Source organism: Sinocyclocheilus rhinocerous, unplaced genomic scaffold (genome assembly GCF_001515625.1).
Source record: "Sinocyclocheilus rhinocerous isolate Xijiao unplaced genomic scaffold, SAMN03320098_v1.1 scaffold587, whole genome shotgun sequence".
Lineage (NCBI taxonomy): Eukaryota > Metazoa > Chordata > Actinopteri > Cypriniformes > Cyprinidae > Sinocyclocheilus > Sinocyclocheilus rhinocerous.
In genome coordinates, this window is record NW_015632478.1 from 458,465 (window position 1) to 459,598 (window position 1,134).

Sequence of the window (1,134 nt, forward strand, 5' to 3'; positions counted from 1 at the left end):
GATAACCATGAAAAAATTGCAGTTCGTGTAGTTGCTGAGCTGCATTATGAGACTAACCGCTGCAGATACTGACTATAAGCCATCAGCTAGCTTCTGTCAAATGACACTTAAATGTTTTCCCACATATGACTTAATCAGATAATGCAAACTGGTTATTCATTTTGAAGCAAGTGTCTCACTCTCGCGCCGGTGAATATGTCCTCGCCTTCATCATCATCATCATCATCCTCGTCGCTGTCCAGCACTCGAGTGTCCGATTCAGCCTCCTGATCTTCATTATCAGGGAAAGGAGGAGGAATCCGTCCGCAGCTGCCTGACATCGCTTCTTTCGAGCAAAGAAATTATATGTAACAAACAAACAAACCTAACGGATCAAGTCTTGAGGTTGGCGTAATTTCTAACTGACTGTACGCTACAGGTAAGCGTGGATTGAATTTCACTCCTTCTTCTTCTTCTTCTTTTTGTTCAATGGCCGTTCACTCCTTAGGAGTATTACCGCCACCTACTGTATATCTTGCGCACATGAGTGATGAATCTGTACTGAAGGGAAAAAAAAAATATATATATATTTGTGTAATGCCCCACCCACCCCAGAGGATCAGAGCCCAAGCTTCAGCTGGCGCTGCGTGTTCAGCTCCTCCAGCTTCCACACTGTGCTCCTCAACCTCCGAGATGGGCAGAAGCATCATGATCCTCATCCTCAAACACTAAATCCTGTGGTCTAATCCTGTGAGCTCTAAAAATTTTAAAACCACCTTAAACATCTGACTATCACTCAAACCCTTTCCCAGAAGGTCCACGACACTCACTGGTCTGTTCCTTATATTGCTAAAAAGACTGTTACGCTGATCTTCATATTTACTACATTTAAAGAGCACATGCTCTACTGTTTCAAAAACACCACATTCATCACACATACCATTTTCATGCTTCCCCATTAATGCAAGTGTTGAATTTAGTCCTGTGTGACCCATCCTTAATCTAGAAATCATTACTTCTTCCTTTCGGTGTCTTCCATAAAACTGTTCTTTTTTCCCTACTGATTTTACAATATTATAATACCACCTACCTGTGCTTAATTTCACTCCTAGGTAACCTCAGCCTATTTAAAATCATCCGCGGACGGCTCAGAAA

The 1,134-nt window shown here is 42.1% G+C and overlaps 1 protein-coding gene across 1 annotated transcript in view; it reads right to left on the reverse strand.

Annotated features, from left to right (window-relative positions):
* Positions 1-438, reverse strand: part of LOC107742568 (sorting nexin-1-like) — a 23,273-nt gene extending 22,835 nt beyond the window's left edge. Inside the window, exon 1 of the mRNA XM_016555596.1 lies at positions 290-438. Coding sequence (XP_016411082.1) covers positions 290-320 — 31 coding nt within the window. The 5' untranslated portion in view covers positions 321-438. The remainder of the gene's footprint in view (positions 1-289) is intronic.
* Between the last annotated feature and the right edge of the window lie 696 nt (positions 439-1,134).